The 19463-nt window shown below is 52.0% G+C and overlaps 1 protein-coding gene across 1 annotated transcript; it reads left to right on the top strand.

Moving 5' to 3' along the window:
- Positions 1 to 4610: 4610 nt before the first annotated feature.
- MIND_00644900 (uncharacterized protein) lies at positions 4611 to 6048 on the top strand (the record flags this gene model as incomplete). Its single annotated transcript, XM_037363184.1, has 9 exons — positions 4611 to 4645; positions 4703 to 4788; positions 4842 to 4945; positions 4993 to 5058; positions 5099 to 5175; positions 5226 to 5360; positions 5408 to 5506; positions 5551 to 5855; positions 5906 to 6048. 9 exons carry the CDS (start codon positions 4611 to 4613, stop codon positions 6046 to 6048), a joined length of 1050 nt encoding a protein of 349 aa, XP_037221105.1.
- Positions 6049 to 19463: the final 13415 nt, after the last annotated feature.

The following is a 19463-nucleotide window of genomic DNA, read 5'->3' on the forward strand; positions in this document are numbered from 1 at the left end:
GCAGGCGTCTCCGCTTGGCCGACTCCGGACAACAAGAAGGATGTTCAACAGTTCCTTGGGTTCGCTAATTTCTACCGCAGGTTCATTCGGGACTTCTCGGCCCTTGTGCGTCCTCTCTTTGCGCTCACCAAGAAGGACCAGCAATGGACTTGGGGCGATGCGGAGGCCTCCGCGTTCCAAGCGATCAAGGACGCGGTCACCTCGGAACCGGTCCTGGCGATTCCGGACGACGCACGGCCTTTCCGACTCGAGGCGGACAGCTCTGATTATGCGACGGGGGCGGTTCTTTCACAATCCGCCCCGGACGGGAAGTGGCACCCTGTAGCATTCTATTCCAAAAGCTTAAATGATGTCCAGCGCAACTACGAAATCCACGACAAGGAGATGCTCGCGATCATCCGCGCACTCGAGGAGTATAGACACTTCCTCGAGGGCGCTGCGCACCCTGTCGAGATTTGGACTGACCATAAGAATTTGGAGTACTTCAGGAAGACGCAGCACCTCAACCAGAGACAGGCCCGCTGGTCCCTCTACCTCTCCCGGTTCGACTTCACGCTGCACCACAAGCCCGGCCGTGACATGGGCCGACCTGACGCCCTCTCTCGGAGACCCGACCACGGAGTCGATTCCGACAACTCTGACGTCGTCCTTCTGCGGCCCGAACTCTTCCACGTTCGCGCACTCGAAGGTGTTTCCGTTTCCGGCCCTGGTTCTGAACTCCTTCGCGACATCCGCGATGCCCTCTCCGGTGAGCCTGACTTAGAGGAGCCCGTCGCACTAGCGGCCCGGCAACTCCTAAAGGTCCAAGGTCAAGCTCAAGGCCCCCGCTCCTCACGTTCTGACGAGTAGGCCGTCTCTGGCGGTCTTCTCCATTTCCGAGGAAAGATCGTCGTACCAAAGGACAAGGACCTCCGGAGACGCATCATCGAGCTCTGCCATGACACCCGAGTCGCCGGACACGCAGGTCGTTTCAAGACCCTGGAGTTGGTCTCCTGGAACTACTGGTGGCCTCAGATGTCTCGCCATATCGGCCGGTATGTTGCGACCTGTGACTTGTGCTGTCGCACCAAGGCACTCCGGAGACTGCCCCACGGAGAACTGCACCCCACGGAAACGCCCCCGGAACGCTGGCATACCGTCTCTGTCGACTTCATCGTAGAGCTTCCCGAAGCCCATGGGTATGATGCGATCATGGTCGTCGTTGACACCCTCGGAAAGCGCGCCCACTTCTCGGAGTGTCATACAACGGTCGATGCAGTAGGGGCAGCCCGCCTCTACTACCGGAACGTCTGGCGGCACCATGGGACTCCGGAGAAGTACGTCTCCGACCGCGGCTCGCAGTTCATCGCGGACTTCACCCGAGAACTTTGGCGTCTAATCGGCATCAAGCCAGCCACGTCCACCGCGTATCATCCACAGATGGACGGTCAGACAGAGCGCGTCAACCAGGAGTTGGAGCAATACCTGCGGATCTTCACCAACTATCAGCAGGACGACTGGGATGAGTTGATTCCGGCCGCGGAGTTTGCTTACAACAACCATGTTCACTCCTCCACGCAGCAAGTCCCCTTCATGACGGACACGGGACGGCTTCCGCGCATGGGCTTCGAACCCGGAGTCCGTTCCGCTATGGAGTCTGTGAATGAGTTCCGCGACCGGATCGCCACTGGTGTTGCTGAAGCCAAGGCCGCGCTCACTAAGGCCAAAGAGGAGTACAAGCGCTACTACGACCAGAGACGCACTCCGTCTCCGGAGTTTAAGGTCGGCGACCGTGTTTGGCTAGATGCCTCTGACATCAGGACGACTCGCCCCTCGGAAAAGTTCTCCCATCGCCGCCTTGGACCATTCAAGATAGTCGCGGAGATCAGCAAAGGTGCCTACAAGCTCGACCTCCCTCCGCGCTACTCGAAGCTCCACCCGGTCTTCCCCGTCGTCAAGCTCGAGCTCGCCCAGGACGACCCCTTCGACGGACGCCCCGGCTACGACCAGCCCCCTCCGGACCTCGAGGACGGAGTCCCGGAGTGGGAAGTAGAGGAAATCCTGGACGCAAGGGTGAGGTATAAACGGCTGAACTACTTCGTCAGATGGAAAGGCTATGACGCATCGCATGACCAATGGGTCCGCTTCGACCGCGTCTTCGCCCCGGAGAAAATTGCGGAGTTCTACCGTAAGTACCCTGGCAAACCACGGCACATCGCCTCTGCGACCTTCGACTCGATTCCGTTCCGGTCTATGCGTCGGGACGCCGCATTCAAAGGGGGGGGGTGATGTCAGGGGAACCTCCCTTTCGGCCCCTCGGAGACGCCTCCGATTCCGGTCCGACTCCGGTTCCGTCTCCGGTCCGGCCCTCCATCTCGCCCGCACAATCACCGATCCGTCAACGCCCTCCCAACGGTCACCCTGGGACCTTGCCTGCGACGCCGCCCAAGCCTTCTGTGCCCGACAGCGGCAGCTATGGACAAGCAGTATATAGTCAGCTCCCTAGCAGGCGGACCCTTAGAGTTTCTTCTCTTTGGATCCTCCCCTGCTAGGTCAGCTTCATTTGTATTTGCTTACCAATGTTCACGCTTTGGATCCTCCCCTGCTAGGACCTTGATCTCAGGCCTCCGGGGTTGCCCTTACACAGGTTATTATACTTGTTCACAGGATGGGACATGCCTTAACATAGCTATAGTTAAAGAAAGCTAAGAGATAGATTTTTGGTCATAAAAATGAATAATTACTATGATGTGAATATAATTATATTTTGGAGAGTTATTCAAGGAATTAAACTACTTTCATATTATTTAAACTGATTTATCCTTTTTTTTGAGTACTCCAGGAAGTTACAAGGAGCAATAAGAGCATCTAACATCTGCTTTGAGTCCAATTTCAGTAAAGGTTGGCTATATTCAGTTACATAGGAAAACTAATTAAACTTAGGGAGTTCCAAGGAGCAAAAGGAGCAGCTCCAGGAGGCTTCTTGAAGCTCTTTATTAGCATGGAAATTTGACCATATTTAGCTATGTTTGATAAAGTAATTCAGGCACTGGATTCAGGCTAGTAACACTGTTATCTTGTGCTTCAAGTAGCTCCAAGTAGGAAAAGGAGCATCTACGGCCTCCAAATACAGATTTAGAGCTTATATTACACCAGACAACCAATGTCATCCCAGTCAAAATTTGTATTTTATTACCATATATGTACCAGGCTACTACCAGCATATATTGAAACTGACTCCCAGACACTCTAAGCTTCTGTAGCTACCAGCTCCCTGATCCTGTTAGGCATATTAATTGGTTACGAAATAGGTGACGTAACAGGCCTTATGGCATGACAGACAGTAGCACACTTAGGTATGTCCAGAGTATTAGCTGCCAGCTGGCATGCAGCGCACACTAGCGGAGAGAAGCTGTGCGAATGACCCATGCCATCCCATGCCACACCACAGCCATCAATGGCATACACGCTGGCTTGGCCACACCACTATGCAAGCTCTGATTTTTTGTAGAGCTGCCCACCCCAAAAGCGGCAAGATATTTTTGCCCATCTGGACAACATCCAATGTCTACACAAATTTTACCCAAACTCATTTTCACGCACTCTCAATTGGGTGATGGGGCCTCAAGGCCTTGGGCTCTTTGTAGTGATGCTCAGGTCTGGTTTGGTCTGGTCCGAGAACCCCGGGTTCAGTTCAAAATCGGGATTTTCCGAACCTCAGTCCGAACCGGCATCTGAACCAGTGTTTTTGGCCTAATTTGGCTGAGGCCAAACTAGGGCCTCGCCAAAGAGCCTCTTTGGCAGTCATGCCTGGGCCGAAACAGGGTTGTCACCCCGACAACTCACAAGAAAACCGGAGGATTTTTTTAAAATTTTTTAATGATGGTAATAGTGGTTGAAAAAATGGTGGCCTTTATCGATTAGAAAAAAGGTTTAAACAATGTGAACTAGATAGAAAGGAAATCTAACCAGAAAAATGCTTCTCAGATTGGAGGAGAAAAATGGAAGATATCTGGGCATAACAGGCTTTTTTATATGACAATGTTGATTCCTTTTTTTCTGATAGGATTGCTGTTCTACTTTATGGTGTCTTTTTAAATCCATTTTTCCCAACAGATAAAGGTGTGCATTTTTTGGGTTATTATTAAAATTGAAAAAAAAATCCTCTAGTTTTGTTCCAATTCCTCAGTGTGTGTGTGCAAGAAGGAGAGCGCTCCAAGAGCGCTCCTAAGCCCGATACACCGCACCTTGTACTACATCGCGCGGTCCAGACCCTCTACCCTTGGATCAGACTCGGAGACCGCTACGTCCAACGGATTATGCGCGCCGACATCGTTTCAGAGCTGGACGGCTGCACACCAGGCGTGGTTTGGAATTCGTGCAGGTTTCAGGATACACTCAAGCCGAGTATCGATGTAAATCGCCCCCAGCACCCTGGGATAGCTGCCATACGCCAGGGCGAATTATATAAGGACGGGCGTCTCTTGCAGTTTGGGCCGGCCGCCGGACGCGGGGCCTGATCGCCCACTGTCACAATTTCACACGTCCGAGGCACTTTGCTCTCGACGACCATCATTCTGAGCGCACGTCATGGCTTTATTAACCCGTTCGGGCTTTTCGGGTACGCCCTCATGGCGACCGCTGCTTCCCTGCAGAACATCTTTGCGTGCGTGATGCTGATGTGGTGGCGCACTCCGACGTGCCCGACTGATGTCCCCTGCAGGCCCGTTTTGCTTGGCTCATGGCTCAATGCGATGGTCTACACGCTGGAGCTACTGCTCGCGTATCAGTACTACTGGAACAGGAAGCGTGCGTGCTTCTTTTTTCGGTTCTTGCCTGCGGCTCAGGCGTCCCACTGGCAGACTCTTCTCCCGGCGCAAACACGACTCTGGTGCGTTGCGTTGTGGGCTTGCAGCTTTTTGTCGACACGCTTGCCACGCTGTCTGTGTTCGCATACGCGTATCTGGTGCGTCTTGTCGGTGGCCTGGGGCGTTGTCCATTGACTGCTTCAAGTTCTTGGTGGCTCACTGGGGAGAGCCGGCGTATCTCACGCGGAACCCATGGCCGGGGTCTATACACGTGCGTGGCTTGTGCACTGCAGGTTCTTTCCCTCATGCAGACGATTGACCAGGCCATCACCTCGGGCATTGGCTCGTTCATCGTCCACTTGTATCTGACGTGGCGGTACTGGAACTTGTAGGGTTTTTTTTTTGTCAGACCTGATGAGCAACTCACTGTGCGCTCAGGTCCAAGAACTACCTCGTCGCTGTCGGGCTGGGTCTCGCCGCGCTGACGTCGACGGCGGGCGCCTTCGCTGCAGGCATCGTCTCCGCAATGCGTGACGCGGTCGTGGAAAGGGACAGGATCATCCCCATCTGCATGTGCGCTGCCCGTTTCCCATCGCAAGTATATACTGACTCGCCGGCAGGGTCTGGCTCATTGCCTCTGTCGTCGCCGATATCGGCATCGCCGCTGCTCTCGTCTTACAACTGCGCTCATACAAAAGCACCTTTGCGCGGACGCAGTCGTGCGTGCTCTTGCCTTGCTACACACTTCGCTGACAGCCTGTAGTGTTATCCACCGGCTGATCGTCGGCGCGATCCAGACGGGCAGCGTGACTGCGGTCGTGGCAGTCGTGGTCCTCACCACGTTTGTGGTGTGGCCGCGGACAAGCATCTCGCTCGCCGGGTGGTTCCTCCTCGGCCGGCTCTATGGCTGCACGCTGCTGTTCAACCTCGTCGCGCGCCGGCCGGGGAGCGCAGGCGGCACGAACCAGTCCGACGACCCCGAAAACTTGTCCGGATCACGCGGGGCCGTCAGCTTCGTCAGCCACCCGCGCGAGCGCGCGACCCGGATGGACACGTTTGGCGGCATCCGTGCGTGATTCGTTACAAACCTCATCCCTGCTGCTGACCTTTCCGGGCAGATGTCCACCAGATTGTGCAGGTCGCCAAGGACAACGATCTCCGCGGCCGCGGGCTCGAGTCGAAGCTGGCGGAGGACGCGGAGATGGCGGATGACGCGAGCGTGGCGACCGGGATTGGCAAACATGGGCAGCCGATGCATTGAAGACTTTGTGTCCTTTAATTGTACTTACTGCGAGGAGATCAGGTGGATATGTATAACGCGATCCTTCTAAATATGCTTGCTGAACCACTTAAATCGTCGGGTGGAGTACAGGTTGACAACTTGAATCAAAAGGGGGTGGCGGCCCTTTTGATCATTTGGGCCACCATAAATTGGCGCTTCACCGCTTCTACTGCTTCTTTTGGCGCTGCATCGACGCATTATCTCCGCGGTTGGCGCTGCATTACGACATCTTGGCGCACCCATCAGATTGATGTCACGCGCGGATTTTCTTGACTCTGGACCACCATCATCAACTGGTTCCCTGCTTCAACAGAAACACTGACACTCTGTGGATGATTCTCATTCATGAAGGCATCAAACTGGACAACTACTGTCACACCTCTGCTGGTGACGACTCCAACGGCTCTCCGTTAGTCGTAGATTAAGACTCGCAGTGTGCTGGCTGGCAGACCTCCGCTTCGAGAGCTTCCTCGCGGCCTGTTTCGGCTGACATTTAACTCTATCATGGTCTTGTGGCAGCGTGACCGCCACGACTCTCTGCCACTGTGCTCGGCGACTACACTTCAATCTTGGCTCCAGAGGTCTTGCGCAAATCGGAATTGGCGCCAACCGCATACCTGACCCGGTACCGCGGTAATGCATCCAAGCGTATGCAGCCGGTGGCACCGTCCAGTAGGAGGACTTCTGCCCACGGCTTCTCATCAGCAGTGCGCATACATCCATAACCAGTCATTTTTGTGCCGACTGCTGACTCTGCAGACGCAATCACGCTCCCCAGCTTCTACACACTCAACCCGCATGTCAATGACGCGTGCGCGAATCCAAGGTATGTCTCCCTCTTGCGCGCCGTACGAGTAGCGGGTGCTGACCATGCATGGGTAGTGCTTCTGCTCATCTCGCCGGGCAAGACCCAAACGTGTGTTCCGACTAGTATAGCGTATCTATTTGATAAGGCTTCAGCGCACCGGGCTCCTGGGCTGTCCGTGTTTCGCGCAGCAGCTGAATTTGACTTCATCGATGGACATGAATGCTGCAAAGATACCTCAGGCTTCATCGCTTACAACCGACAACCGGCGTACTAAACACTTGGTGGCAACCCAAATGATCATCGGGAACCTGCGCGAAATGCTGCGTCGCGTGAATATCGGCGCCGTTCCACATCTTCGCCGCTCAGCATGCTTTCGAGCATCCTTTCAGCGTACGCCTGCGGGCATAGCTCGAGAGTATCAGTATGCTGGGTGAGATTGTTGCCTGGGCCGTCCTGGTGCACCACGACTTGGGCCGCAGTGTAACCGGCGGCGCTCCTATGGACAATGGCGAGGTCAGCATTGGCTTTGGCGGGGCCATCCATGACTGTCTCGTCGAGTTCAACGTTGACAGCGTCACGGAAGACCTGGACGGTGTCCCCGGCCGTCGCTCGTGGCCTGTTGCTCGAACAGCGTGAGCCACTGTTTGGCGCGGCGGAGAGGGTACTCTGCGATGAACGACTGGTACTGGGCGCGCGCGGCACAGTTTCAGGACGCATGGAGGTGGGATGGGGATTCGGGCAGTCTGCGGGGACTGGACCGTGGCATTCCAGTCCTCCAGGTGTGAGGACGCGACAGCGTGAGCTGTCGTTCCGCGTTTAGCGGCCAGCGAGCCCCGGTGGCGCCCTCACGTCTGGACGAACGCTAATCGTGGAATTCCGACTTGGATCCCGGGCCGGGCGCCCAGCCTATTTTCTCAGCGGCTTCTCGCGTGAAGTTCAGAGCTAGGCATCAGTGTAGTAACTACCAATAGTATTAACTGTCAATGGTCAGTTGCAGCACCCCAGTCAAGCCTTAACGCCGTGCACTGATAAAATGTTGGCGCTGCGCCACAGAATGTTGGCGCAGCAACATGTGATACTGGTGCTTCAGTCACGTCATGCTGGCGCTGCAGTTCTGTCGCACTGGCGCTGCTGTGACGCTGCATTGGTGCTGCGCGTCACACGCTTGACGCTACATGTCACACATCTGGCGCTGCAGGGTGACATGTAGGTCACACTTTGGCGCTGCAGCGTTCCAATGCACCAAGTGCAAAATTTATGACAAGGAGGAAATGTGCTAGATACATAGTATGAGACCTAGTAGATAGTTTCCTCACAGGCTCTAACATAGATTGCTCATAATAAGCCCCATAATTCAATTCTAAGTGAATGAAGGAAAGGGGATTTTGTTGAATTCTGTCATTATTACACTGTATATTGAGGTGCAAACCACATGTAGCTATGCTAGCTAAGCAGTTTTATATATCTGACCCACTAATTCAGTGGTAAAGAAAGAGGTTGGCACATTTGCGTCCACTCACTTCACATCAGTCCTCCTTGATGTGAGCAACATATTACACCGTCACTATCTGTCACAGCCTTGGCGCTTCACACGTCACAAAGTGGCGCTCTGAGCGTGACAGATTGGCGCTTCCAGCGGTGAAGCGCCAATTTCTGGTGGCCCTGATCATTTTAGTTTGAGATCATTTGTAAACGATAATAAACATTTAAATAATCATTTTGTTTGGCTGACTGGCAAACAATAAATAAATGAAAATAAATGATTGTCTTCTAATATAATATCTTGAGAATTAATATTGCCTGGTAATATGATTTGGCCCTACTGGAAAATTACTTTAATTTTTTGGTCCTTGATGTCTGCTCAGAAAATTATCCTTCTTAGAATCATTTGTAAATGATTTAAACCATTTTTAAACATTTATTAATAGTTTTCATTTAATTTGGAATTGCCATAAACGAAGACTAAATGATTGGAGTCCTAGCTGCCGCTTACTGGGGGTGGCGGCAGTGCGACATTGCCGCTGTCCTTGTTCGGCTGGGAGCCGCCCTTCGTCACACGAGCCACGCTCAGTTGTGCGAGAGCCGGGCAGGGCTGCGGCAGAGCTGCGGCAGATCTGTCACCAGTCGCGCACTGCAAAAACCACACAAGAAGCCACCCACCCAAAAAGTTCAGTACTGAGCCAATATGATTGAAGAGACCCAAAATTGCTTTTTGAATTTCAGCTTTGGAACTTTCTGAGGTAAATTTTAGCCTTTGAGCTTGATGTCTGTAAGATTCATAATAGACAGCAGGATTGAAACAGCTAGGGTATATCAGCCATCAATTGTAAGTTAGCATAACATGTTCAAGGCATATATACCATATATACAATTTACTTCAAGTGATCAGCAGATTTCAGAGGAATGTGTGACCCTTGTCATGGATCCTTTATATAACTTAAAAATCATTATGACCTCAATAATAATAATTCTATCCTGGTGGTATAGTCACACAACCAAGTCCCAAACTCACAACAGTAATACTACTGTCCCATTTTGATCAACTGTCCAGGACATGTAATATGTAATGGGATTCCCATAAAAGGCAACTCCAGCGGCAGCCAAATATTCTGTGCCTCTGATGTGCAGACCTACCATATCAGGAGGAGGCCACATGAAAGTTGGCCATTGGCTAAGTTGTATATCTCTGCCTAAGGTCACTGGCCTATAAGATTGAATACAATACCACAGTATTCTCTCACTTCAAGTATATACAATATCTGATATCTGCTTAACTGTTATATCCGTGTCGATTCCGGCATCCGTCTCCGATATCGACTCCGGTATTTGGTTTTTACGCAATGAAGATTTACTGAGCGTTTCCAATTACTCCAATTTATGATCTATGCAATCATCTATGCCTTGTTCCTCATATACAACTCCTCTTCTACTTTACTTGACTTTGTTCTAATCTTGTTACTTACTTTGTTATACCTTATTCCGTTTCCGTTACTTCTCGTACTATAAATAGCTGGAAGCTCTCCGCAAGTTCATTAACAAGAATCTCCGCTCCGGGTTCATTTATCCTTCACGCTCTAGTCATGGCGCACCTATTCTTTTCGCTAAGAAGAAAGATGGCAGCCTTCGCCTTTGTGTTGACTATTGCTCCGCCAGCTTGAACTTGTCAAACTTGGTGGCCATGCCTTTGCCTCCTCCCGTTTCCGTTTTGCCTGGCCGTTATTGAACTTGATCGCCTCCTTGAGCGAAGCCCGGAGGACTGCAAAGTTGAGCGGAATACCTACAGTGACAGCGGTGGTGACCATGGTGAGGATTATGGACCGGTACTGTTTGGGCATGGCGCGAGTGAGGAAGGCGGCGTATACATCATCAGAGAGGATGCCACCCGCAGAGATGTACTCATTGCGCTTCTTGATGAAGCGGTTGATGACAGCCAGAACATCCTTGCCCTCCTCCCCAGTGCATTCGATATGGAGAAGGTCCCCGAGAAGGTCAACCATACCAAGAGTGCTCTTGCCGTCGAATTTTGGGCAGACTGCTTGTGCAGGTACTCGTTCATCGCGTCTTCGTACTTGTCGATGGCGGCTGCATAATCGGCCGGAGTGTCGGCGTCCGGATCACCGGGATCGGCCGCTTTGGGCCGGGGGAGGCTCCTTTGGCTCTTTTACTCACCCTGTGAGGTGCTTGCGGAAGCCTGGTTGCACTATGAGCGCTTCCTACATCTTCTTCTTGTAGGAGACTCAATTGGAGCTGCCCTGCAGCAGCTTGGGTGTTGCGACTCGACCGAGGGAGGTGTCAGCAGTGAAGAGGTCAGATGACATGGTGTAGGAGCAGTCAGATCCTTAATCTGTTAGAAGATGGTGTCAGCTGTGAGAGAAAAGAAGAGATCAGTGTATTAACCTGTTAGAAGATGCTACAGGAATGAGTAAGCTATTGAATGAGTAGAAGGGAATGTGCGTACGCGTCAGCTCTGAAAGAAAAGAAGAGCTGATGTAAGTGTAACATGTAACAATCGATATCGAGCACTTCGTTGGGAGAATGGGATGAAAGAAAGAAAGGTAAATGATGTATTGTAAGTATAATAAATATAGCTAACAGAAGGTCATCTTCACAAACAGCACAGGATATGTTTCTTCTTCTAGCATATCACACACCAGGGATTCAGACAAAAGACAACCCATGGGTTATGTACCCACGGGTTGGCAGGTAGGAAATTTGTTATCTATACCCATACCCATGTGGGTAAAACCCATGTACCCATATGGGTATGTCTTACCCATGCTATTGCCTAACCACAGTGGAGAATGCTATGTCTTTGCTTATTAGCAGCTTATAAGAACAACAGACAATCGACGACTTAACTCATATTATCATATCCTGAACTATTCCTACTAAGTATCGTAGAGAAAATCAGTGTTGGATTGTGTAGCCAATTGCCAGTATAATAGAAATGTGACCTGGAGTACTAATTAACATCACATCTCTCATACTATCCTCTACCACCAATACATGATTATCTCAGCTAACTGTTGCAACCTTTTCTTAACAACACCAGGATAAACCTCCCTGAGAATTCTCATGGAATTTCCAGAATTTTCAGAGAAATTTAACCAGATTCCCTAGAATTTCCAGAAATTTCTGAGAATTTCCATAATCAACAGTCAAATTAACACAAACCAGAACAAATTATAATGCATAACAAGTGTGAAAGTTTATCTCTGCAAGCTTCTATGTCTATCTTTGCTATTTTAATTATAGACTTGGAAATTACATTGTTCTTTAAGTCTGCTATCAAAGAACTGGGCTTAAACTGATCATGTTCCGATATGGTTGACGTGTGACATCCAAAAAAAAAAATTGTACCATTCTTTCCTTTCCCCCCATGTTCTCCCCTTCAAGTTCTTGAGCTTTCGGAAGTGTAGGCCAAGCAGCCGTGGCCACACCCTCTGCACCCTCATCCCCTCTCCAGTGCCACGCAAGAGGCTGTGCATTGTCGTCGTCCCCCACATATGAGCACTGACGACTCTGACGCAGCTGCAAACTGCCAAAGCAGGCACCCTAACTTGGTACGTCCACTGCCCTCCTCTCTGTGTCCTTCCGCTGATATTGCCCACCTGCCAACACACGCCCCTCTCCGGATATGCCAATGACTACACACTCTCAGCGCCCGCCTCCCCCTCTGTAATGCGGAGTTTCTGTTTTCTTCCCCTCCTTATCTGCTGTCGTGAACTGCCCCAAGGCAGGCACCCCAACCCGGTATGCCCGCTGCCCGGCTTTCGAGTCCCTGTGGCCTAGACGGAGACATTTCTTTATATGCTCTCCCTAACCTTAAAACAAATATTCTCCTTGACCAACATCATCTTGTCACCATGTTGGCCTTTGAAGTCACGCTTTTATCATTCTCAAAAGACACAGGCATGGTTATGTTGTCCCTGCTGTTTAAGTAAATGACGCAGTGACTATGGTACGTCGAGAGCATGTTCTGGAAATTGTTAATGTACTTTTTATAAAGATTGTCCCTTGTATAATTTCCAAAGAAGAGTTCCTTACAATTGTTTTTTAATCCTTTGATATAAATGTGCTGTCTGTGGGAGGGTTGAATCCAACAGGGTTAACAGGTTTGCAGATAAATGCATTTTCAGCTTAGAATGGAGGCAACTTTTATTAGTAACATGTCAATATTTCTAATAATCCTAATTAATAAACCTTTCTTGGGATGATGATCTGTTTACCAAAGTATTATCATTATGTGTTTACTTATGAAACTGCAGTCTGATAATATGTTTAGGTAGTAATCCTAGTTTATTTCTGCTGGGGAGGTCAGGAGTTTAGGCATGAGTGGTGGGCAGAGAAAATGGTTGAGTTTATATTGTCTTTGCCTGTAAAGAAAATGACCTGGGTCCTGCATACGGGAATTGCACCAACTGTACATAGACTGTACAGTTACACACAATCAAAGTTGACAAGTGAATAAATTTTTAATTGTAAGCCAGCTGTTATTGCTATGGGAATTTTGAGCTCAGATTCAGATTCAGGGGCTCTGAAAACCCCTATATAATATATATGTAATTTTTTATGTTATATAAGGGTTGCAAAATTTTTTAAGCTATAAAAAAAAAATTGGACCACTAAACCCCCATGACTTCAATCTTATTTGTTTAATAAACCATACCCAACAACTTATAATCCAAAGTCTATATAAAATGTCTCTCTATCTATGGGTTATCTAACCACTTGGTCTATTTTGCAATATCAACCAGAGAATATGCTTTCTTGGTATCTCTTCTAATAGTTTACTTCTGCAAGCAACTGTCTTCTTATATTTTGAATAATATATAAGAAAAGAGAGCTATTTCTTGCTGATACTCATTACTAAAGGCAGCCTAGTAAATTTTTTTAGTATTGATCCTACTAATGTTATTCGCAATGTTAGCAAAATTCCAATCTTTTTTATGGACTTAGTCACCTCAGCATGAAAAGAATTTTACTAGCAATTTAGCCTTTTATTATATTAAAATGCCCTCTCCCTTATTAACAGTCTTTCACTTCTTGGTTTCGGACCCGAGTCTATAACATGAATGCAACTTGCAAAATTTCTTAAACTAGTAGGGATTTCTTTGTACAGAGCTAACAGTTAAGAAGATAATCTAAGTTATCTGGGAAAGTAAAAAAAAAAAAGTGTATTATAGGGGTTGGACCTGCTTAAGTTTGATATTGGGGTTAATAATTATAATAGTGAGCCTTTATAGATGTTTTTAGTCAGTTTTTAATACTTCTAAACAGTTTGCTAAATTGAAAATAAACCCTGAATTTTGATGATCAGCTTAGTACTGATGATAAGGTCACCTGTAGTTGTGCACATTTGACAACTGCACTGAGTGCACTGAGTCAACCTGGTGTCAAATCCACTAGCTCCACTGAGGCCTGAGTGCAGTTAGTGCATTTGTTGTCAGCGTCGGGCTCGGGCCGTATCGGGGCGTCGGGGGGTCCGACTTCGGAGGGGTCTGAGGAGCACGAGAGATGGGTATTCGCCCGGAGAATAGACGATATTAGCCTAGCGACTACATCTTGTAGGTACGACTTTTTTATACGCTACGGTATTAGGGATGGATCGGATGGGCGCTAGGCCCCAGGGCGGATCGGATGGGCGCTGCGCAGGGTCGTAGGGGTGAACGGAAGGGGTTGGAAGAATGAGGGGGCGTCCAGGAGGACGGCGGTATACGGGCCCGTGGGGGGCCCGTTCGGGCCCGTGCGGCCTTACGGCCCGGACGGCCCGACCCGAACCGTGACATCACCCCCTCCGTTGTGGGCGGCGCCTCGACGCCCTATGGGTCGCGTCCCCTGGTCTTGCTTTCGGATTTTCCATCGGCCGTTTACGAGTTCTTCGCGGGGCGCGAACGGGTTGAGAGTATAGAAGTCCTCGAGTGCCTCTTCTGCGCCCTCCAGTTTGTCCCGCAATTCCCACGTCCACTCTTCCCGAGGGTAGCCTTTCCACTGAATTAGGTATCTTAGGCGGTGTCGTCCTTGCTTTGCGTCTGAGCGAGATGGCCTCGACCCGTAGTGAGGCTCGCCGTCCCGCATTTCTGCCGGGGGTGGTGGGGCGGCCCGTTGATGATCCGCTACGGGGGGTTCCAGGGTCGTAATAGCGCCGTGTGGAATACGGGGCTTACGCGCCAAGTTGGGGGTAGCACCAGTTCATAGGATGTTTTACCCACTTTGCGCTTAACTTCGAATGGCCCGAACCTCTTGTCATCCAGTTTTTTTGAGGGTCGATCGCTGGTCAAATTCGTCCCCTGGAGGTAAACTTTATCCCCTTCGGCGTAATTCGGGTCCGGAGAGTGCTTTCGGTCGTAGTATCTCTTCATCGTTTCCTGGGCCTCTTTCATAGCTCCGGCCGCATCGGCCCGGGCTTCCTTCATTCGTTCGGCAAACACCGTAGCGGCCTCGGTCGGGACCTCTTGCGGGGCCTCGGACCCCTTTCTCGGGTGGAATCCCAACGTGAGGAAGAAGGGCGAGAATCCCGTTGAAGAGTTAACCTTGTCATTAAACGCGAACTCTGCTAGGGAAAGCCAGTCTGACCAATCGCTCTGCTGGAAGTTGCAGAATGTTCGAAGGTATTGCTCGACCTCCATATTCGCACGCTCTGTTTGCCCGTCCGTCTGTGGGTGATATGCCGATGAAGATCGAATCTTGATTCCCAGCAATTTGCTCAAGTCGCTCATGAAATGCCCGATGAACTGCTGGCCCCGGTCGCTAGTTACCTCCTCTGGGAATCCGTAATCTTTCCAGACGTGATCGCGGTATAGTCGGCGACTCCTTCCCCGGAGATGTTTCCCGTGCATGGGAGTACGCGTATCCCTTTACCCAGTCGATCTACGATTACGAGAATGGCGTTGTACCCGGAGGATTCGGGTAGTTGAACGATCAGATCGATTGATATGCGCTGCCAAACTCGAGTCGGCACGCTATTCGGGACCAAGGTTCCTACGGGCGTCTCGGGAATATCTTCGTTCGTTGGCACAACGGGCAGGCTCGTCACGTATGCCTGGCAATCGGCTTGAATGGACGGCCACCAGTAGTTGCGGGTCGTCAGCTCGAGGGTTCGATGCCACCCCGGGTGTCCCACGATAGGGATGTCATGGTGTTGCCGTAGCACTCGATGCCGCAGTCCCATAGCCGGGGTACGTATACCAGCCCGTCCGAGTCTTGAAGCCGTCGTGCTGTTCCCAGCCTTCCGGTTCTCCGTCTTCCCAGAGCTTGAGGACCTTTTCCTCAGTGGCCGATTCGGCCCGCCGGATCGAGTCCATCAGCCCGTCGCCCTCCGTATGCTCTAGTGTCAGCATAGCGCGGATCGCGTGTTCCTTGAATAGCCCCGCAGGAAGTAGGACGATGTCCTGATTATCTTCCTTTCCGTTGTCGTACCCGTTTCGTCGGGATAACGCGTCGGCCCGCCCGTTCGTTTTCCCCGGTTTATGTAACAAAGAGAAGTGATACTCACTCAGTTCGAGAGACCATCGTGCCTGCCGCCGGTTCAGTTTCTTAGCCGTCATGAAGTATTCCAGATTTTTGTGGTCGGTCCAGATTTCGAACGGCTTATCTCCCCCGTTCTGAAGATAATGTCGCCACTCGGTAAGGGCCCGCATGATAGCGAGCATTTCTTTGTCATGGATGTCGTAGTTGCGCTCGGTGTCGTTCATAGCTCAGGAGAGAAATGCGATCGGGACCCACTTCCCCTCCTGCTCTTGCGAAAGGACGGCCCCGGTGGCGAAATCGGAAGAGTCCGCTTCGACCCGCCATGCCCCGTGATCCGTAGGGAAGTGTAGTACGGGTTCATCCGTGACCCGGTCTATCAAGGTCTGAAAGGCCTCCTCTTCTTCCGGTCCCCATTTCCATGGGCTGTCTTTTCGGGTCAGCCGGGTCAGTGGCTTGGCGACGCGCCGAAGTCTTTGATGAATCGTCGGTAGAAGTTGAGGAACCCCAGGAAGCTTTGAACCTCTCGCAGGTTACGAGGCAGGGGCCATTCGCGCACGCCAGCGACCTTGATCGGGTCCATGCGGTTGCCCATTCCCGACGATCACACCAAGGTATTCAACTTCGTTCCGCTCAAGTCGCACTTGTCCGGTTTCAGGTACAATTGATTGTCCTTCAGGATCTGTAGGACCTCTTTCACCGTTGCGCGATGTTCGGAGAGGTCGCTAGAGTATATGAGGATGTCGTCCAGGTACACGATCACGCCGACCCTGGGAAATCAGGTTGGAAAACAGTTCGTTCATCATGGATTGGAACGTGGCCGGGGAGTTGGTGAGGCCGAAAAACATCACAAGTGGTTCGAATAGGCCCCGATTGGTAATGAACGCGGCTTTCTCCTCGTCGCCTTCTTTTATGCGGATGTTGTTGTATCCCCAACGTACGCCGAGCTTGGTGAACCACCGGGCGTTACGTAACTTATGCATGATGTCCGATATGAGCGGTATCGGGTATCGGTTTTTGATGGTGATCTCGTTCAACTTCCGGTAGTCCTGTACGGGCCGTAATTTCCCGTCCTTCTTCTTGACGAAGAAGAACGGGGATGCGTCGAGGGATTTCGAAGGCCGAATCCGCCCGGTTGCCAAATGTTCCTTGATGAATGCGTCAAGCTCTTTCTGTTCCTCTCCTGATAGGGGAATGCAGCGCCCTTTGACGGGTTCGGCGTCTGGGTGTAGTTCAATGGCATGGTCCCACTTCCTCCGTTCCGGGAGTTTGTCAAGTCCTGTTTTTCGAAAACCTCTTTGAATTCCTCGAGGTAGTGGGCGGGTACGCTCTCCTCGGTGGTTCGGGGCTTCTCGGCAGCGTGGGCGGCGGCCAGTTTGGTGGCCACGCTCTGCATGGCCCGGATGTGGGCGGGCGCGTTCGGACCTTCGTCGTAAATCCGCGTGACGAAGAGGCGATCCCCTTTGCCCAGGGGTTCGTTGTCCTCTTCGTCCCATTGTTCCAGCAATCGGGCCCGCTTGCACTCGGGCGGGCATCGGGTGAAGGCGATCGCCCCTTCGCGCCAATCGATCACGGGGTTGTGCTTCTTGAGCCAGTGATGCCCGATGATCACGTCGCTGTTCCCGGTATCCGTGATGGCGAATGTCAGAAGTTCGGAGTGATCCTGAATGGTGACTCGTAAGCGGGTAACGTGGGTGATCGCCCCGTCGGCGTTGATCGTCCCGTCAGCGTTGTACACTGGGACTGGGTGCGGCAGGGCTTCGAGTTCCAGTTGCGAGTCCTCCGCGAACCGTTTGTGCATGAACTCGGAGGTGGCGCCACTGTCGAGGAGGGCGTCAACCGAGTACCCGCGGAGGTCGTTGACCCCTTGAAGGGTGACGGCTACCCGTGTAGCCGTGGTGCCCTCACTTTTCCGAAAGGGGGAGCATCTTGCAGTTGTCGCAAGGCTTCGGCTACGTCGGGGCGTACCCCGTTCGTATGAACTCTTCTAGTTCGGGCCCGTTTTCGGCTCGGCGGGCCGGATGTATCCATTGTTGTAGTTTTCGCACGAGCCTTCTCGGGCTGGTCTCGATTTGGGCGACAAGCCTCTCGGCGCTGGCCGCGGGCCAACTTTTCCAAGCGGGCCTTGGAGTGTCTCGTGTGGGTTTGTGCGGGTTCTTCTTGCGGGCGGAAACGGTGGTTTGCGGGGTTTGTTTGGGGTTGGTTTCTACGTCTGGTCCCACGTATCTCTGGATTGGCAACACGGAATATCGATTATGCGGGTTGTAACTAGAGACACTTGTGGTATACGTCGGCGAGGGCGTAGGTTTCACTCGCGACGATCGCCAAAATCCGCTTTATCCGCGTTATCCTTGACAAACTCGGAGAAGATAGCCCGGATCTGGTTTGCCGATGCGGCCCGGTTCGGGCACATCCGACTGATGTGCCCTTCCTGGCCGCAGTTGTAGCAGCGAGTGCTGCGGGCCGTAGCGGGGGCCTGGGCCCGGTCGATCTCCATAGGTGCGGGCCCCGTCGAAGGTCCGGCGACCGTGGTTGCCCCGTTTCCTCGGGGGCGGCCACGGCCGGTCCGGCGGCGCTGATTGCTGCGTTCGGGCCCACCCGTTGAACGGGGTTGCGGTTGCTGAGCCCGCTCTTGGCGGGGGGGGGGGCCGTCGGGGCGTTTTGGCCCGAGGGTGGTTAACCTTGTGGCTTTTCGTCGAAAATGCGGTAACGGCGGAGTGCGCCGTCCTGCTTGATGGCCTCTGCCTTCCAGGCCTCGTAGGTGTCGGGGAGCGTGTCCTTTCGGTAGACCGCGTTCGTAACGCCCCCGGAGCATACAGTTCTTGGCAACGCGAATAAGGTTGACGTCGTCGTAGTGCGCGACTTTGTTGAGAGAGTCGAGGACCGTGAAATAACTAGTTGCGTCCATGTCTTTGGTCTGGACGAAGGTTTCCATCTTCTGCTGCGCGATTTCGGCGTGAGCTTCCCCGCGGAAGGCCGCGATGAAGGCTTTCTCGAAGCCTTCGTACGTAGTATAAGCTGCGGCGGTACGGAGCTTCATGGCTTGGGAGACGTTTTCCTTCCACGTGACCGCGTTCCCTCCTTTGATGTAGGAGAGTGCGTACGAAATCTTTCGTACCTCGTCGTTATAAACATTCGGGTTGGCTTCGAAGGCCAACCAACAATCGGCCAGGAAGGCGTCTACTTCGCTGGCGTCGCCCGTGAACTCCTTAGGGGGAGAGACGGTCACTCGTGTGTTTCCCCCGTGGGGCCGATGAGCCAAGTCCTCTCTGGCTTGGCGGAGCAGATCGTAACTCTGCATGACTCCCTGCTGTACAGCTGCGTATTCCCCGTTTACTCGGGACAGCTCGGCCTCGAGGACCACTTGTCGATTCGTCAGGGCGGTGTTTTCCGCCTTGAGTTGCTCCATCTCCTGACTCGTTCGGAACAGATGGGCGAACAGGAACTCCTGTTGTTCGCTATGGCCCAGGGCCATGAATCGGGCACGTTCGTCCCCCTGGCTTGCGGGGGTGCCCATCGTACTGTCGTGCTCGGTAGACATTTGTCGCGCTTCTTGCGTTCGTGGGGGGAGGCTAATATTCTGTCAGCGTCGGGCTCGGGCCGTATCGGGCGTCGGGGG

Source organism: Mycena indigotica, assembly GCF_014461135.1.
Source record: "Mycena indigotica strain 171206Taipei chromosome Unknown Mind.scaff0005, whole genome shotgun sequence".
Classification (NCBI taxonomy): domain Eukaryota; kingdom Fungi; phylum Basidiomycota; class Agaricomycetes; order Agaricales; family Mycenaceae; genus Mycena; species Mycena indigotica.